Source organism: Aspergillus sydowii (assembly GCF_001890705.1).
Source record: "Aspergillus sydowii CBS 593.65 unplaced genomic scaffold ASPSYscaffold_3, whole genome shotgun sequence".
NCBI classification, from domain to species: Eukaryota; Fungi; Ascomycota; class Eurotiomycetes; order Eurotiales; family Aspergillaceae; genus Aspergillus; species Aspergillus sydowii.
Window position 1 is genome coordinate 1,885,930 of NW_024467861.1, and position 15,332 is coordinate 1,901,261.

At 50.7% G+C, this 15,332-nt stretch overlaps 7 protein-coding genes across 7 annotated transcripts; 2 read left to right on the plus strand and 5 right to left on the minus strand.

Annotated features, from left to right (window-relative positions):
- Positions 1 to 371: 371 nt before the first annotated feature.
- Positions 372 to 898, minus strand: ASPSYDRAFT_42865 (PaaI family thioesterase). The gene has a single exon (XM_040846547.1). The coding sequence runs from the start codon at positions 840 to 842 to the stop codon at positions 408 to 410; it is 435 nt and encodes a 144-aa protein (XP_040704832.1). The 5' UTR covers positions 843 to 898; the 3' UTR covers positions 372 to 407.
- Positions 899 to 1,212: 314 nt separating this feature from the next.
- On the plus strand, positions 1,213 to 2,289 carry ASPSYDRAFT_56435 (SMP-30/gluconolactonase/LRE family protein; the record flags this gene model as incomplete). The annotated part of the gene is made up of 2 exons (XM_040849210.1): positions 1,213 to 1,244; positions 1,428 to 2,289. 2 exons carry the CDS (start codon positions 1,213 to 1,215, stop codon positions 2,287 to 2,289), a joined length of 894 nt encoding a protein of 297 aa, XP_040704833.1.
- Positions 2,290 to 3,282: 993 nt separating this feature from the next.
- ASPSYDRAFT_784571 (Pfs domain protein) lies at positions 3,283 to 7,551 on the minus strand. The gene is made up of 4 exons (XM_040850955.1): positions 7,353 to 7,551; positions 6,598 to 7,292; positions 5,860 to 6,540; positions 3,283 to 5,802 (listed from the first exon to the last, which is right to left on the minus strand). The coding sequence occupies exons 2-4, from the start codon at positions 7,217 to 7,219 to the stop codon at positions 3,458 to 3,460; spliced, it is 3,648 nt and encodes a 1,215-aa protein (XP_040704834.1). The 5' UTR covers positions 7,220 to 7,292; positions 7,353 to 7,551; the 3' UTR covers positions 3,283 to 3,457.
- Positions 6,971 to 10,058, minus strand: ASPSYDRAFT_784623 (uncharacterized protein). The gene is made up of 3 exons (XM_040850956.1): positions 8,001 to 10,058; positions 7,353 to 7,943; positions 6,971 to 7,292 (listed from the first exon to the last, which is right to left on the minus strand). The coding sequence occupies exons 1-2, from the start codon at positions 9,728 to 9,730 to the stop codon at positions 7,361 to 7,363; spliced, it is 2,313 nt and encodes a 770-aa protein (XP_040704835.1). The 5' UTR covers positions 9,731 to 10,058; the 3' UTR covers positions 6,971 to 7,292; positions 7,353 to 7,360.
- Positions 10,059 to 10,540: 482 nt separating this feature from the next.
- On the plus strand, positions 10,541 to 12,069 carry ASPSYDRAFT_148123 (MFS transporter; the record flags this gene model as incomplete). The annotated part of the gene is made up of 3 exons (XM_040841783.1): positions 10,541 to 10,686; positions 10,738 to 11,194; positions 11,245 to 12,069. 3 exons carry the CDS (start codon positions 10,541 to 10,543, stop codon positions 12,067 to 12,069), a joined length of 1,428 nt encoding a protein of 475 aa, XP_040704836.1.
- Positions 12,070 to 12,214: 145 nt separating this feature from the next.
- ASPSYDRAFT_87591 (DUF3176 domain-containing protein) lies at positions 12,215 to 14,300 on the minus strand (the record flags this gene model as incomplete). The annotated part of the gene is made up of 3 exons (XM_040851867.1): positions 12,215 to 13,527; positions 13,575 to 13,744; positions 13,804 to 14,300. The coding sequence occupies 3 exons, from the start codon at positions 14,298 to 14,300 to the stop codon at positions 12,215 to 12,217; spliced, it is 1,980 nt and encodes a 659-aa protein (XP_040704837.1).
- A 344-nt stretch (positions 14,301 to 14,644) lies between these two features.
- On the minus strand, positions 14,645 to 15,268 carry ASPSYDRAFT_87592 (EGFR-like transmembrane domain-containing protein; the record flags this gene model as incomplete). Its single annotated transcript, XM_040851868.1, has 1 exon — positions 14,645 to 15,268. One exon carries the CDS (start codon positions 15,266 to 15,268, stop codon positions 14,645 to 14,647), a length of 624 nt encoding a protein of 207 aa, XP_040704838.1.
- Between the last annotated feature and the right edge of the window lie 64 nt (positions 15,269 to 15,332).

The following is a 15,332-nucleotide window of genomic DNA, read 5'->3' on the forward strand; positions in this document are numbered from 1 at the left end:
AACATCTATATTCCCTCGACGGGCAGCACCCAATGCCATTATCTTCAGGATATCATAGTATATGACAGATAGTCCCATTGCTTCTGCTAAGACAGATACCTGAGAGTTAATATGACCATACCCAATAATTCCTTTGAGAGAATTATTACTAGGTCAAACTAGTGGGTCTTCGTGACAGGCGGATGCATCCCGTCCGATCCCATCGCGGAGAGCTCCCGCTCATACCTCAATAGTGACGGGCTGACGGCAATGACTAGACTCGGTTCCAGCCCGTGAGTGCAATCCCAAGGGCCACAGTGTCCTGGATTTGAGGCGGGCTTTCTTTCCTGTTTCCTAATCTACTGTTAGAGAGGAAGAGACTAGAAATCCATAGCAAGTTCTGACCATTAACTATTGCGATTGCGTAGTTATTGCTTAACATATTTGGTATGCGACCCTTCCACAACCGGAATGGACTTTCCTCCTTCAACAGATTTACCAACGGCCACTCTGGTGAATGCCAGGGTTTTGCCTATTTTCAAAGCCCGCCCTTCAATCTCCAAAATATCCCCTGCTTTGGCTGTGGAAAGGTAGGATACCGATAAATCTGTACTGACTCCGGTAGTACTAGGCCCAGTTGACGCAATGGCCATTCCAGCCGCCCAGTCCACCAAACATGCTGACAATGTGCCGTGGAGAGTTCCCTTGGAATTGACGTGGAGGGGTTGTATAGGAAGCCGGGCGCGAACAAGCCCGTTTTCGGCGTAATAGATGTCGATTTTCTCGAGGAGAAGGGAGTATATTGCGCTGTTTTCACGCTGGCGGTCCCAGGTGGCTGTTACATGCGCAAGGGTGGCTTCCATGATAGATTAAAGAAGACCAAAGATATGGTGGTTGCTGAGAGAGTATTGAGTAGTCACTCTTTTTTTTTTTTTTTAAAAAAAAAAAAAAAAATTTAAGATAAAACAGTAGATTCCAAGTTCAATATATGTTACTGCGGGTCGGAAACCTTCCGATTGTGTTTACGGTGCGGATTCAGGCCGACCTTTTCGCCGCTATCGGCCCAGTTCTACACCAAGCCTGCTGCCTTATACTAAACAAGTTTTGTTATGTGTTCACAAGTGAACTTACGGCCAGATTTGAAAACATCAAACGAACATCACACGAGATGCACCCGGCCAATCATAGGATGCGGGGCCCTCCCGCAGCTCTCGGCTGGTGGACGGCTTCCGAATGTCGATATTCATCAAAACGAGTTTAACGAGGTATCTGAATTTGGGAAGTTTTAACGTAAAATTATCTAGGAAATTATTATATTGGAATTGCCTATGTATCACCCATTCCCCTATTTCACTTGAATCGTCTGGTACAAATAAATTTATCTTTTTTTCTACAGGAAAGACACCATGAGTGCCAATCACAACCCAGACCAGGTTGTTCAAGCGAAGCTTTGGACGAGTCTACCCCCCGGTTCCGCCGTACAGGTCTCCCAGAACATTCACTGAACCAAAAGCGAGGGAAAAACTCGATTCTTTCCTTGAAGGCCCCATCTGGGTCCGAGATCTCGATTGTCTCTTTGTGACAGATATCCCATATGGCCGCATATTCTCGATCGACGCCTCCAAGAACTGGTCTCTGGTTATTGAGTATGACGGCGAACCGAACGGACTGGCATGGAATTCCACGACGCAACGAATTATGATCGCCGATTTCAAGCAAGGAATCTTAGAATTAGATCCTCACACGAAAGATCTGAGAACATTGGATGCTCGCTATCATGGCGAGCGGTTCAAGGGGCCAAATGATTTGGTTGTGCGGTCAGATGGAAGTATCTTCTTCACCGACCAAGGTATGACAGGCCTGCATGACCCAACGGGGCGCGTCTTCCGGCTTGCGCCTGATGGACGCCTGGAAATGATTCTTTCGAATGGTCCTTCCCCGAATGGACTGGTTCTCAGCCGAGACGAGTCCGCACTGTTCGTTGCCATGACGAGGGATAATGCGGTCTGGCATATTCCTTTTATGCCAGACGGGTCTGTCCAAAGGGTGGGCCGGTTTTCAAGCTACTATGGGACTGGTGGACCCGATGGGATGGCCGAGGATGAGCAAGGGAGTATCTTTGTTGTACATTCATCGCTTGGACGGGCCTTTGTGCATAGAAGCAACGGTGAAATCATGGCAACAATCCAGAGTCCAGAGGGCGTGGGTACGACAAATCTGACGTGGGGACGGCCTGATTTGCAAGTGCTTTATATTGTGGAGAGTGGAACTGGAAGCATTTTGCGGTTTGACTGGCAAAGGACATCTTGAGAGACGCAAAATCTAGATACGGTCGATTCTATATGTTTCTTCCAGGTCGTGTGTATAAGGTCTACAGATCAAGCCAGGCACGACAGTGTTCAACCTGACACCTCGGCCGGCATATATTACTGCAGTAGCCTTGGTGAACTGCATGATAACACCGTAGCCGAACGGCCTGGCTCTGATTTCCCGACGTCGTTAACCAATATGTCAATTCGACCGTGGCGTTCGAGGCCAGTATCAACGAGGCTCTTAGTCGATGAGAAATCAAGCCTCTCCAGGTTAGACTTGCATTAAAGTACCAGTGGGCTTTTAAACTTTATTAATGTCTACCTATTTCTGTATTAAACCCGTCTGGTAGTCTAATATAGCAACAAAACCAACGCATAGAAGAATGCTGCCGCTTAAAATGCCATGCTTCACGATCTCGGAGTTGAAGTACGGCCACGAACTCCCCATGCAGTAGCGCTAAAACAAGCCTGATGTGTGACACTTAGCAAAGGTGTACTCCGCAATAACAATTATGTCGATCGCGAGGAACTAAAGTAATATAGATACTGGGGAATGAGCCTGTCCGTACCTTTCTCGTGGCTACCAGCAGTCATGCCATCAATGAAATGGGCGTCGGTGTTCCATCCATCCAGCGTGTCTCCCCCTCCGGAATATTTGACCTCAATAAGCTGTCGGAAACATGCCTTGCTGTACGGAGGACAAGTACTTAATACTGTGGGAACGTAGCTGACGACTCCACAGAACGAGGTTCTAGTTTCGCAGCTACTCGCTTGCATCGATGCGCTAAAAGGTGAAGAAGCATTCTTCAAATGCATCCTCCTCTGGCCGACCTTTGTTACTGGCCTCGCTGCATCAATCGTGACCAAGAAGAGTTGTCACCGAAGCATTGAGGGTGCTCTGGAACTCAACAAATTGTTTGAATGTCGTCAACGCATCGAGAATCTTGGAGAGTCATTGGGAACGATGGCAATTGTCGGGAACTCAGCTTTGATGGACATCTTGTCTTCCAGAGTTGGATCGTCATCGGCTTTTAATATGATAAGAATCAACCGATCAATCAGGCAGAATTTGGATATAGGATGACTGCCTACGGAGCGTTCCACAGGGCACGATGCCATGATATAAAGTATTCAACTCACCAGCTCACACCACCAAATATTCCACCTCATCTAACAAAAAAAGCCAGGTTCGTCTTCAACACGCGTCTCAAGCTCTTCAGCTTGCCCATATTTCCCACTTTCTCATCTATCTTTACTTCCTGAGCGGTCGGCTCCAAGTCCTCCAAGTCCCTCAAATTTGATAACAAAAGCTTAGCATAGGAGGCCGCGGCCGCGGCGGCATAGTTCTGGAAGACTTTGTTCTTATGGCTATCCGCGTAGTCACATATTCCGCGGATCACCAAGCAAGGCAAGGTATTCATAAACCCTGCAGCCTCCATCTCAAAGCAGAGGACGTTGCGCTCCCTCGCCCAGTAGTCGCGAAGCTCGCCATCGCGTATGACAGAGTTGCCTGATGCGATTGTACCGTAGTGGACATGTGGGTGGAAAGGTTTGTAATAACCATCCGGATGACAGCTCCGTGGCCGGAGCTTTTCACTATCGCAGCGGTTGCAGTCATCATGCTCTTGCGGAACATGGTGGTAGTGATTATAGAACAGCCTGTCGTGCTGTCTTCCGGGGTATCGGTACTCGCGCCTGCAGGCTGCAATTTCCTGCAGGGACTCCTGGAGTGGAGACTTTGAGGAATGTGGATCGGATCGAAGCTTGCCCAGGGCCGTCATTATCAACCTCGGAGGTGGGTGGAGAAAGCCAGTTAGGGTAAAGTTTCCATTCTCTCGCGCCTTGCCCATGTCGTACTGGATCACCCCTGGGTCTGTGCCTGTTGGCCTACTCACCACCACATCACCAAGGCGCATATCGTTGGCTGCAGTCGGAACGCCTCCGCCTATTCCAACGAGAAGTGCGAATTTGATCGAGGGAAACGTCCGCCTCATATTAGCAGCAACGTCTGCCGCCGAGTTCGTCCCGTACTCTCCGTCGGGAAGACATGCGGCCACGACTTTGTGTCTGCCCATCTCGCCAAGCACGTAGTGGTTCGAGTCTGTGCTAGGGATTGCTATCTCATCGTCATTGTTGTGTGTCACGTCAAACAAAGCGCGCACTGGGAGTAGCTCTAATGGTAGCGCGCAGATGATACCGACTTTGTACGCTCCTAGCTTCAAGGCACTGCCAAATCTTAGTTCCCGGCGCTTTATGTCCGATGGTGGCACCTTTCTGGGTGCTGGCGCGCCGCTAGGCGCTAATGTTGGAGGGTTAGTTGATGGAGTGCTGTCGCTCTCGCCGGCTGTGCTCGGTCCGTATCCACTGTCCAAGTCTGGTGGTGAAAGGATTCCTCGGTCCGGCGTCGTGGAACTTCCTGCGTTGCCGTGAACCGGGTCACCAGTCTCCTTCCAGAACCATGGGATATTTTTGTTGTACCCAAATATGACTGCTCCGTCTTCAAGTTGATGTGTCCGGTTAGCCAGCGGAATATCCGCCAGACCTGGTGGTAGAATTACTTGGACAACATCAGTATGCTCATCAACTTCTTGGCCCGCACAACTACAGCATTGGGCAGCCGTAATTGCGTCGGTATTGAGCCATGCCAGGCCATGAGTGACCCTGGGTGGATTTGCAGTGGCATCCCCAACGGCGTCCATAATGTCCCGCACATCCGAGAGCGACACTGCCAGATAGGATCTATTCATCGGCACTGTGGCCCATTGCGTGCAGGATTGTTCCACTGACGTTATTATCTCTCCGAATCCTCGTCCCATCAGCGTGACTGCGTGGATGGATCTTATAAACTCAACCCAACCCATACCAAGCGTACTCAAATTTGAGACCCGGGGATAGACGGGATCTGTGTCTGTTGCTAGGTCATGGAAATCCCATCCTTCAAGATAAGCGCGCGACACTGAGGCAATGGAGGGTTGGCGGCCATAGGAGTCTGACACATTAATCTGATGATCCATGATTTGCTCCATGAGCCGGAAAACATGCTCCACTCTGTCCTTGAAGACAACGTACCCATCATCCTCGCGATACAGTTTGAGGTTCAGGTTCGCACGGTTAAGGAGGACTTTGATGGCTGAATCGGGCGTGTAAGCAGCGTCAAACGGTGCCTCCTCCAACTTTTCAACCCGAAAAAGAAACTCCGAGCTAAACTTATCCTTGCTATCCTGCTCAAGGGAGGCACGGACAAGGTGTAAGAGTGCACTAGTCCCATTAATCAACCAGCCTCGCTTGTTATCCTCATCCCAAAGAACCACAAATCTCCTCGAGATCCATTTCAGTTTCCTGATGTAGCCGTTTCGCGCGACATAGAAAGGCGAGTCCTTGTACCCCTTGTTGAACGGTGCGCCATCCGAGATTACTTGTCCACTTGATATGGAAACTTGGTGAAGTATGCCCGTCGTTCGAGGCCGTGGCAGCCGAGTGCCCGCGACATCATACTTGCCAGCCTCCGTCCCTACAATACGTGTGTCATGTCAGTGCATGTCTTGTTCAGGTTTCAGTTCATACATACCAGCGAGGAACTTTGCCTTGGTGCACCACCCGAGGATATGACGGTTGACTTGAAGCTGCTCGCTTGAAACCGTACCAACTTTATAGTGTTCGGCAAGGCATTCGAGGTACGATATGCGGTCTCCATGCGGATTATGGATGAGGTGCCACACGACCATGTTATCGTATCGATATGTAGGAACAATGATCGTAGAGAATCCCTTCAAGACCGTTCTTCCACAGAAAGACGCCACGGATTTGGCTCCTGCAAGGCCCGCCATCATGTACAGTGGGATCTCCAGGCCATTGACAGATACCAGCTTGTCTGGTCTCCTTGCAATTGGGAACCCTCTTACTAGCACCGGATTTCGGAAAAGATTATGCCAGCATTCTCCGTTTCGGATTTCAGTCCGTCGATCAGGTAGCGGCGGACTTACTTCGAACGCAAATTCACACCGCACCACAGCCAGATATTTTTTCCCTAGCTTTTTGGAGTTATCTCGAATAACTTGGAGTCTTTTAATTTTTGGTCGGACACTAGTCACTCCGTCGGGCCGCTGCGAAGAGCGAAGTGCTGCGCCAATCCATGCGAACTGCTCGCCTACCTCCGCAAGCGAATACGCAGTACCAGTAGCCTTGATTTGTATGGACTCATGGGCTTTATCAATCCAAGAGCTGATTACCGTCCCGTCCGATAACGTCCCTAAACAATCAAAGTTAGCCCATGCAGTGTCTGAATGAGTGGGACTTGAGGACATACTGCTGACCCGAACGCCAGGCGAGTCTCGTCGAAGAACTTTCTGAAGCAAGTCTAGAACGTCGCGCCCCGATGACGGCCACGTCTGGCACAGATACTGTTCAGTAGTTAATGCCTGTGCCACTCTTCTAGACCCAGTCAATGTGATGACCCTCCCAAGAGCATCCGCCGGATTGTCTTTGTATTCCTGCTCTTTCAAAAATCCAATAGGATCCCACGGCATGAAAATGGTAAGCTTTGAAGGACGTGGAGGATCGCGTCTGCTAAAGTGGCGTGGTGAAGGCAGCGCTTCGACGATTTTCTCTCGAATGGACTCTAATGAATACGGCGCTGTTGGTATGAGGACAAGTTGCTTTGAGATATCTGTGAGCAGCCATTGATATGCCGGCGACCCAAGAATAACGTCTCGATATATTTCTAAATTTGGAAGTTGCTTAATAAGGCCCTCATCGTCCGTCTGAGGCGGGTTCTCTTCGTCCTGGTCATCTCGGCCAGTGTTGTCTCGATTCACGACTGTCTCCTCATCAGGTCGATCCCACTCTTTACTCCATTGTTTCCTTCCTATCTCCTCTGAACCAGCTTCATCACGAGTATACCACAAGCTCATAATATCGTCCAACGGCATTCCATCACGTTCAATGGGATGGTTGCGTTCAGACTCCTCTTCATAACGGTTGATTAAAGTTTCTGCAATATATCTATGGGGAAGAAAGTATCAGTGTTCACAACCAATCACAGGAACAAGATGAAATACTAACGGAACAACCTACTCTCGATATTTGTGGACAAATGCCATGATATCACCCTGCACATGTGAGGCCGGCTCAGAAGATGACCCAAGCCGCAGTGCAAACGCCCGGAGATAATCCGGAAGTGCCTCAAACAGCTGTTGAACTGTTTCATCGCGTAGATCATCCGATGATATAGCAAGTAAAATTTGCTCACATAGCTCCATGGCGTACGACTCTCTGGTGGATCCAGGGACAGTCATGGCATCCGAGTAGATGGTGCTAGTCTCATCTTTGTCACTTATCGTCGAGGCATCGGTAGTATTTTTTGACTCGACTCTGCCTGTTGAGGAAATTTGATTGGACTGGTAAGCGGTTCCTGTCGCAGTCCCTTCCGCGACCGCGAGGTCGGGGGTCCTTAAAGCAACATCAGGGCGGGACGACACAGACTCTTCCAGCTTGGAAGTCAACGAGATGTGGTCTTTCACCGTATTATCAAAGTATGCGCTTGGAAGTGTCTCCCATTCATAGCTTTCGTCGGACAACGCGCTCTGCATTGAATTTGGGGGAAGGTGTGCTTCTGTTCTCGGATCGTGTCGTAGGTTTGTTCTTCGAACAATCCTTTTTAAAGTAAGCGTAGTTCCTAGCAAACTTCAATGTATGTGACGGGTTCCTCACCTGGGACGCAGCCTCTGTCGAACACGTTGCGCCCATGATATCGGTTCAACTTCTCTGGCTGTACGTTGAAGTTTGGATTCCGTTTCCTCCCGTGCAATCATTGCATCCGGCTCCGGTAAATGCTCTGGATATAGCTGTTGCTCGCTTTGCAGTCTCTCATATGCTCGAACTGTACGCTCAAGCATGAGTTGCATGCTCATCGCATTTTTTCGTTTGGAAGGTCCCATCTGGAAGACATACTGTTCCAGATATTCCAACACGGCTTTGACTATTTGTCCTTCCTCCTCATCTCGTTTACTTGCTTTGTCAAGGAGTCGGCGATGGGTCTTGGTCACCACCGAATTTAGTCCCAGGGGTCTGAATTGTTGCGAATGCACGAAGAAAATACCACAAGAGTCCGTGCCAGGTTGCTTCATCCGTTCTTCTGCGTACTTCGCCACGCCCATGGCACCGTCCTCCATATAGGCAAATAAGACACTCAATACGCAGCCAAGGGACCAGATGTCTGCTGGTGTTCCCGCGGGGACTGTATCGTACGCCTCCGGCGCCAGGTAGGTACTATCTGCTCTAAGGTATTCAGCACTTGATTCCGAAGAGCTGTCCCATGGCCGGTTAAATTGGATCCGGCCAGCATAAAATGCAGATCTGTGCGGATTACAGCGTTCCAGCTCAAAATTGCTAATCTTCCAAACAACCTCAGGTTGACCTTTCATCCCTTGTTCATGAAAAACCAAGATATGGTCAGGCTTGAGGTCTATATCAAAACACGCCATTGGCCCTGTTGATGAACTAATGCCATTGTGAAGAAAGTCCAAGCCTAGGGCAAGGCCCACCGCACATTGAACCAAAGTCTTCCGTTCTTCATTACTGACAGGCCCTTGTTGCTTGTGCACTTCCATGTACTCCCGAAGATCACATATAGCCAGTGGCATGAAGAGGCTGCCCCTGGTTGAGTTGAATGTTAACCAGGCTACCGGATGTACAATATTCGGACATCGCATATTAGCGCCGGCTAGAATTTGCTTCAGTATACCCTTGCGGATGTCGAAATCCGGGTTGCAAGTCAGGTAATAGTCTTTACGCGCCAGTGTGACGGGTCGTGTGGTTGCGCTACCAAGCTCGCGATCGCATAAGTGGCCCTGGGCTACCTTCACTTTGAATACACGACAAAAAGGCCCTGCCATCATTTCCGGCCCTTTCCCAATCATCGTTTCATGGATAAATGGTAGGCGCAAATGGTCCATGTCATCCAATTGCTGTTCTTCTCCTTTGTACAGTATGACTGCGCAAAATAAGCCTTGCTTGGCTCGGAACTTGTCGATGTCGATCGAATCATCGTTGAATAAGACTCGCAGGTCCTCACACTTGGCTGGCAAAGAGCGAAAGGCGGGGATGGTATCGGTATCTTTAGAGACAAGTGCCAGCTTGAATGCTCTCGCTGTCTGGATCGAACAGCAAGCAAATAGCAGGACGGCAAGAAATCTGTGAAGGCTTCGCTCGTGTATTTTGGCGACGAGTCCATCCTCATTGCCTCGTCGCATTAGGATTGTATGCCGCTTCTCATGCTCGTCGAGGCTGCGAAAGAAGCGACGTAGCCTGTCGTCGTTCAGAACCTCCTCTGCGGTTCCAACAGGCACAAACCGCCGGCTCTCTTCATCTTTCCTCTCAAGCTTTGAGAATATCTCGTGGTAGACCTCGTCTCGAATGGCCCCGTATGCATTAACCGCCATTTTTGCGTCTGCGCGGGGTTCGTGCAATGAAAATCGCGCGACGGATCGTAGTGTCGAGCTCCAAGGCTGAGGTTGAGGCTGGCGAGGACTCGCGGGTCACATGTCAACTGGCATTTCCCTCTCTTTGGCGGTTCGTTTTGCCTTTTCTGTATGTGCCTGACTGTGGTGAAGCCCGATACTTGCGTTCGTGGGGCAAGCGTGGGGCGCAAACAAGGCACTGTCACCAGAGTCGACTTATTCTCACAGGGCATATAAGGGAGTTCTCACACGTGCCACAGGCGACTTCACAGCGCCGACCTCAGATGATTGTCTATCCCCATCAATCTGTGCTGCAGGCCAAGGAATCCCTATTACTAAATTGAGACACCTGCTGATTTAGCTGATATTTATATTAACTAGCGGCCCTAATATACTGTAGTAACTATTTAAATAGTAGCAGAATACTTAATATATGGACATTGATAGAGGTTCCCAGCTTGCTTAGGTTTCCGGCTCACCTGGAAACTAGTTACGTTACCACGCTATAAGCTTAGACAACCCCTGTGGTCGCATGTACTTACTGTCACTAAACAATGAAATATAGGAACTGAAGGTCGGTATGTTTCATGGGCTGTATTCCGTATCGCTTAAAAAGAAGGGCTGACAAGTTATACATGCTCTATGCAAGTATAAAACGGGAGAGTGTTCCGAGGTGGAGACGGTGGAGACAAAACAGATTTTATGTGCCGATACCCGAACAACGTCTATTTAAGTATACGGGGTAGATCTTACGATCTTCCACCCTTGGCAGTTATCATCACCATAACCATCATGGCAGACGTTGAGAAGCAGGCCACTGACCACGAGGTCGTCCTGGTGGACTTTGACGGCCCTGACGATCCAGAGAATCCCTTCAACTGGCCCACCTGGAAGAAAATGCGCCAGCTGGTCCTGATGGCTTTTAATACTTTTATAACGTGAGCTATAACTTACACATTAATTTTGTTGTATCGAAGCTAACTGTATAGTCCCCTGGCATCATCGATGTTCGCCCCCGGGGTTGCCGAAGTCATGAAAGAGTTCAACATCACCAGCAGCATGCTAGGCTCCTTTGTAGTCTCTGTCTACATCCTAGGCTACTCCTTCGGGCCGTTTCTGATTGCACCGATCTCTGAGATCTACGGCCGCGTCATGCTGTACCATGTCTGCAATCTGCTCTTCCTCATCTTCACCATTGCCTGCGCGGTTGCCCAGACCATGCCGCAGCTGATTGTCTTCCGCTTAATAGCGGGCATGGCGGGCGTCTGCCCGTTAACCATCGGCTCTGGCACTGTCGCGGACATGGTTCCTAAAGAGAAGCGTGCGGGTATCATGGCCATCTGGGCCATGGGCCCTATTCTCGGACCAGTTGTCGGCCCTGTCGCTGGCGGCTTCTTAGCTGAGGCAGAGGGCTGGCGCTGGGTGTTCTGGGTCATTGCCATCACAGTATGTATCCCCATACTATATCTTGCTAGGCGACGAGCTAATAGCCACAGACCGGCGTAATGATGATCCTAACCATAATCTGGTACCGCGAATCCTACGGCCCCGTAGTCCTGAAGCGCAAAGCCGCCCGTCTACGCAAAGCCACAGGAAACCCTAACCTCCGCTCCGCGCACGACGTGGACAAATTCAGCGCGCAGCTATTCATGTCTGCCCTCGCGCGCCCGATAAAGCTCCTCTTCGGCTCGCCCATCGTGTTTCTAATGGCGTTGTTCGCCGCAACCACATACGGCTATCTTTACCTCATGTTCACGACCATCACATCCATCTTCGAAAATGAATACGGCTTCTCACCCGGTGTAGCGGGCCTGTCGTACCTGGGTTTCGGAATCGGGAGCATGCTAGGTCTCGTCGTGACAGGCGTCGTATCCAACCGCATCGCCGCAAGCCATATAAAACAGGGCCGTTTCAACCCGGAATCGCGTTTGTTGCCGATGATGGTCGGGTGCTGGTTCATGCCTGCGGGGCTATTCTGGTATGGCTGGTCCGCGGAAGCAGGAACGCACTGGATCGTGCCGATTCTCGGGACGGGGGTTTTCGCCGTGGGATTGATGGTTGTGTTTATGTGTGTTAGCACTTATCTTGTTGATTCGTATCTGCGGTATGCGGCGTCGGTTACGGCGGCGAATACGGTGCTGAGATCGCTTGTTGGTGCGCTGTTGCCGCTGGCTGGGCCGTCGATGTATGATGCGTTGGGATTGGGGTGGGGGAATTCGCTGCTGGCGTTTATTGCGCTGGCGATGTGTGTTGTGCCGTTTGTTTTCTGGAAGTATGGGGAGAAGATTCGGACGAATCCGAAGTTTCAGGTGAAGCTGTAATGTCTAAAAGTGTGTTTGGTTAAAAGTTTGGATTTGGCGTATATGCATATAGACTAGATGATAGACTAATTTTAATTTTACACTTGACTACTTACTACATGGTGCTCGGATGAGTGTTTACAGAGAAGTGGACTGCTTCTACAGCTCATGTATGCCCTAGCTTCACCTTCAAAAGGTCTGCATTCGGAACCCACCTCCTCCTCTCGCCCCCCTCTCCCCTCCTCCCATCCTCACTCTCATCCTGATAAAGAAACAACAGCGGCAGCGGGTCATTCTTCCACCTCGGCGCCCCCCTCCTCCGCGTTTTCCAGATCGCCCCCGCAAGCGCAACAGCCCCCAGCACCCACACAAGAACCGGCAGCGCAATCCACTGCCACCGCACCGAGATGAACGTAACATTAACCTCCACTCTCCCGGCACCAGCACCAGACTCCGAATCATCGCTGTAATCGCTGCTGGGGTAGTCATGGTTACCAGGATTCAAAGGATCGGAGTCCCGAAACGTCTTGGAGATTGCCCGCGCCACATTCTGCATACTGCAATTGACCTTTACAGGCACAGAAAGCTGGTAAGAGACCGGGTCTCTGCAGCCAGCCAGGTCGCCGCGGTCAAGGGTCTGGAGGACGTCGCTGGATGCATACAGCGCCGCGTCGGGCGCCGTCGGCTGGTACCCCTCGTGGGTCTGGTTGCGCCAGTAGTAGCCGGAGAAGAGGATGCGGAGGAATTTGGCGACGGCCTTTTCGGCGGCCAGGCCGTAGTGGAATGTCTTGTTGGCTGGGGTTGTGGCCCAGGGTGGGCGAAATTGCCACTCGAATTCGGTGTCGTTGCCGCCCTGGCTGCTGCTGCTGCTGCTGATGCTGCCAATTGTGGATTTATCGTCGTCTGTATTGTTCATCTGGACTAGGGCGCGATCTGACCAGATGGCGAGCGTTCTGTCGCTGTAGATGTTGTCCCTGACGGACGGCTGGAATCTGCGGACGATGGGTTCAAATGAGCACTCCGTTGCTTCCCATATGGAGACCTGTCGCGTCACGCTGATTCCTGAGAAATCCTTGAACTCCCAGGGCGCGATGAACTGGAAGGCGTTCCTTGTTGCGTTCTTGTAGACCAGGGCGACCGAGGGCTCGACTGCTTGTGCTACGAGACCGCGTATCTTATCCGCGTGGAAGCTGCTCTTGGTGTAGTTTAGCAGAGCCCAAGCCTGCATTTCGCTTTGTGCTAGGCTTGCAGTACAATTGACGAGCCGGGCCGAGTCTGTCTCGGAGACATTATGGCATGACTGTACGAGGAACTCGGTGATGTTTGCACACAGCATCCTGGCCTCGAGTGATGTGACGGGGTCCCACGTGCAATTGGATGATGGGCATGAGTATTTAGGGATGGACCAGGGCATGTCGCCATCACTGCTGAAGAGAGAGTTGTATACATTCGACTTGAGTGTCGGCTCCACTAGGAAGGCTGTTCCGGTTAGAGTACTGTCAAAGCTTGCATTGGTTGCCACGTACCATCCATCTCAAACGGACCCCCGTAAGCATTGTACCGAGATGTGTCTCCAGTATATGCGCGCTCAGTTAAATTATAAATACTTCCTTGATGGTAAAGAACCAGATTTTGAGCAAAAGGGTCGAAACCCAGCGCTAGAATCATAGCGAGGCTACTTAGTACAGCGAAATGTCTAAAATACTGCCATCAGTTTCGCATGTCTAAAGAAGAAAAGAAAAAAGGAGTTAATACCGTCCACGGAGTGCCCAAATCAGCCCCAAAGCTCCAAAAGGCCCTCTGCTCGCTTCATCAAACGTGCGCAGCCCATGGATTGGCCTCTCGCTCTGCATGAACCATACCCACTTCAACTGGCCCAGCGCCTCGCTAACTGAGAACAATATACAAGCCCGGGATATGGTCGTCATCCATGATATAAGCGAGTTGATCGAGACATATCGCCAGTCCGGCTGAGGTTTATTATGGCGCGCGGCGAGGATGATAACAAGGGCGATGAGAATACCGGCAGACAGCACAATCGTAACCAACTCCCAGACAAAATAGGCGCCTATTTTCTGGGCAGTAGATGGTTTTGGTCTGTCGTGCTGAATGCTTGGTGGGCGTGATTGCTCTTCTTCTGACTCGGTGTCTTCATTTCGTTCGGTATCGTCGTTTGAAGCTCTATCGTCGAGCGGAAGTAGTTCTTGGACGAATCCTTCTGCATTCTCGCTGGAGACGCTCATCCTCGACATGGTGAGCGTTGGTTAAGTAATGAAGTCATATACTTAGCCACAGAGGGCGTCTGGTGCTCTCGCTCCCCAGATTTTGGTCTCCGCCAGCTTCCCTCATTATACTTTTACACTGGGTGTATCTGACAGGTCAACCCACGACTGCAAGGCTGGAATTGAGAGGGCGCGGGGCACTAGAGAAAAGCAAACAAATACGAGGCTGTGCATATTGGCAAATGCTTTCAGAAACCCCCATTGGCTGAAAATGGGCCAAATATAGCCTTGCAGGTTGGCTCAGCCTGATGGAAAGAGCCGGAATTACGGTCAAGGGGACTTTGTAACTGGAACCCAGAAGGCCGTACACGATTTTACTGCTTCATCGCCACAGGGCGTAAGACATACTCTGCATAATGGCCGAGAAACGGCTTCTCTTCCTCCCCAGCCGTATGACCAGCCTGCCGCCGCCGACGACTCCGAAGAGCAAGAAACACCCCAAGCAGAAGAATTGCTAAACCGGCAAATCCGCCGATAGTAATACCGGCGATGGCGCCAGCGGAGAGACCAGAAACAGAAGTCTCGGTCTCGGTCTTCGGTTTGGTTATATTTTCGCTCGCATCCATGAACATATCGTACATTGACGTCCTTGTAGGGGACCAGGCCGCAGGGAGGACATTCCCAAACGGGCATCCGGTGTTTTCAACACACGGGTTGGTCTCGCAGCAGCCTATGAACGGTTGGAACGTGTAATTGCAAGTAAACCAGTTTTCTGCGGAGTGGTCGACGCAGTTGCTGGGACCGAGCTTATCGAAGAGGACTGGTTCGAAAACAGCGGCGTAGAGATTCTCCAGCGGACAGGCAGACGCTGTGGTGTTGGTGCAGGGGTCCGAAGAGCAGCAGCCCACAAAGTAAGGGGGGTCGCGGCAGACATGCCAGGAGCCGCCGAATGGACAGGTAAAGTGGCAGTTGGGGGAGCCGGATTCACATGAAGGCATCGTGGAGTTGGGATTGGGAAGAGGAGAAGACTGACCAAAGACACGGGAAATAAGTCTCTAAAAG

Coding starts and splice junctions, on each gene's coding strand:
- ASPSYDRAFT_42865 (XM_040846547.1), bottom strand. CDS start 842: ATGGAAGCCACCCTTGCGCATGTAACAGCCACCTGGGACCGCCAGCGT.
- ASPSYDRAFT_784571 (XM_040850955.1), bottom strand. CDS start 7,219: ATGCCGTTGGACGATATTATGAGCTTGTGGTATACTCGTGATGAAGCT. Junction 6,541..6,597: donor GCCTGGCGTTCGGGTCAGCA/GTATGTCCTCAA, acceptor TTGATTGTTTAG/GGACGTTATCGGACGGGACG. Junction 5,803..5,859: donor CAAGGCAAAGTTCCTCGCTG/GTATGTATGAAC, acceptor CACGTATTGTAG/GGACGGAGGCTGGCAAGTAT.
- ASPSYDRAFT_784623 (XM_040850956.1), bottom strand. CDS start 9,730: ATGGCGGTTAATGCATACGGGGCCATTCGAGACGAGGTCTACCACGAG. Junction 7,944..8,000: donor CGACAGAGGCTGCGTCCCAG/GTGAGGAACCCG, acceptor TACTTTAAAAAG/GATTGTTCGAAGAACAAACC.